Genomic DNA, 1,732 nt, shown 5'->3' with positions numbered 1-1,732 from the left:
AGTACAAACATGAATGTGATTATGAATATTTGTTCACTAGCTCCGTCAGACAGTAAAATACAATTATACAGTTTACACAGTTTACAGCATGTTTGTTGTACTTGAGAAGCCATGAATTGAAAAGTAATAATGACAGAAAATTAGAGCATGTGCGCCTGTGTTGTCTGAATGACAACACAAAATTCATTGCTGGTACAAAGCGACCTTGATGTGCTTCTTCATTGGTAATTACATTTCTGACTGTATATCGGTTTGATGTAATCACTATCAAGTTACCTGCTCCATCCCGTAACCTCTTGAATGTAATGGAAAATAGATACTGTGTAACCTCGTGTCCACTCATCTGTTTAACATCACCTGCAATAGCTTTGAATGATGAGCTTATCAGTGATAGCAGCGTTGAATCTTCACTCTCACTGCAGCACAGACACACAAAAAACAAAAATCCTACACACACAAACACGTGGTGCACTCTCTCCCTCTCTCTCTTTCTGTCACACAAGGCAAACAGACAGGCTCAAATCACACACATGCTGGCTGTCTGCCACAGATAAAAACAGCAAAGATAATGAATGAGAGAAGAAGAAGGAGGAAGAGAACTGCTCCGATTTGACCGGATAAAACCGTTTAATGGCTTGCTTTGGAGTTGTCATTTATTTTCTGGGGCCTGATTACAAGGTGGAAGGCTGACTGGTCACTTTGCTCTGTTCTCTGTTTTTCTTTTGAATAAAATAAAAATGAAGAAATTGCACTGGGGGTTCATACATCTCACGTTCTCACTTTTAATATTCATTCAGATGAAAAAAAAGTCAGCAAATTGTGGCAAGAATGTCTTCACAACTGAAAGGTCATAAAAAAAAATTTTAGTTCACCAAAAAACACACACTGTCATCTAGTAGAGAACAATTTATTATTATTTAAGCAGAGGCACTAATTCAAAATCTTGCCAAGGCTTTTCTGTTATAATGCTGATAATACACACTTGTTGACAGTAAGTTTGCACTGAACATCTGTATAAACAAGATAAATGATGACATTTATGAGAAAAGCACTACTTACGTCCAATAAACGTGCCAAAATGTAATAAACACAATTACATATAAAAGGATTCTTCTGCAGGTGCTTTACCCATAAATAACTTTCTGCTGCGTTGGTGTATAGGTCATTTAGAAAAAAAGAAAAGGAAAGGAAATCATTCTTGCATAAACAGCTGTGGGCATTGCATCAGCCTACTTTCCTAAATATGGTTAGGTCCTTCTTGTGCCAACTCTGTTAAATAATAACAGACCACTCTTTATAACCACGGTTGCTTACACAGTACCAAAATCGAATTTCATTTCATTTCTTAGAGGTATTTACCGACGGGTAAGGTTTTACAATGAGGGGTACTCTGCTGCTGGTGATCCTGTTCAGTGTGTCTGGGACATGGGCTGAAGGAGAGAATGGAGGAGCTAACCAAGGTTTACAGACGAAGGATATGTGGGATGAGGTGAGGGCCCTGAGAGACATGGTGGTGGAGCTCAAGGTGGAGCTGAGGAATACCAAGGCTGAACTGCAAACCCAGAGAGACAAAGTGGCTCATCTAGAGAAGGAGAACACAGGTAGTGAATCGACAATGTGACGTTTAAGCTGGAAATGCAATGATTATTAGGAAAATTATGATAGTTTTCATTGTCAGGGGGGCAGAGGGGGGAGGTTGTATATATACATACATACATGCATGCATACATAC

General features: G+C 38.9%; 1 protein-coding gene across 1 annotated transcript in view; it reads left to right on the top strand.

Annotated features, from left to right (window-relative positions):
- The first annotated feature begins 1,275 nt into the window (after positions 1–1,275).
- LOC118323796 overlaps positions 1,276–1,732 on the top strand; it is a 1,990-nt gene continuing 1,533 nt past the window's right edge. The window contains exon 1 of the mRNA XM_035655829.1: positions 1,276–1,601. Coding sequence (XP_035511722.1) covers positions 1,379–1,601 — 223 coding nt within the window. The 5' untranslated portion in view covers positions 1,276–1,378. The remainder of the gene's footprint in view (positions 1,602–1,732) is intronic.

The sequence above is a fragment of the Morone saxatilis genome, unplaced genomic scaffold (assembly GCF_004916995.1).
Source record: "Morone saxatilis isolate NCDOM2014 unplaced genomic scaffold, NCSU_SB_2.0 Contig0, whole genome shotgun sequence".
Taxonomy (NCBI): Eukaryota; Metazoa; Chordata; class Actinopteri; family Moronidae; genus Morone; species Morone saxatilis.
Note: the sequence above shows the minus strand (reverse complement) of the source record. Positions and strands in the feature narration are given on the sequence as shown.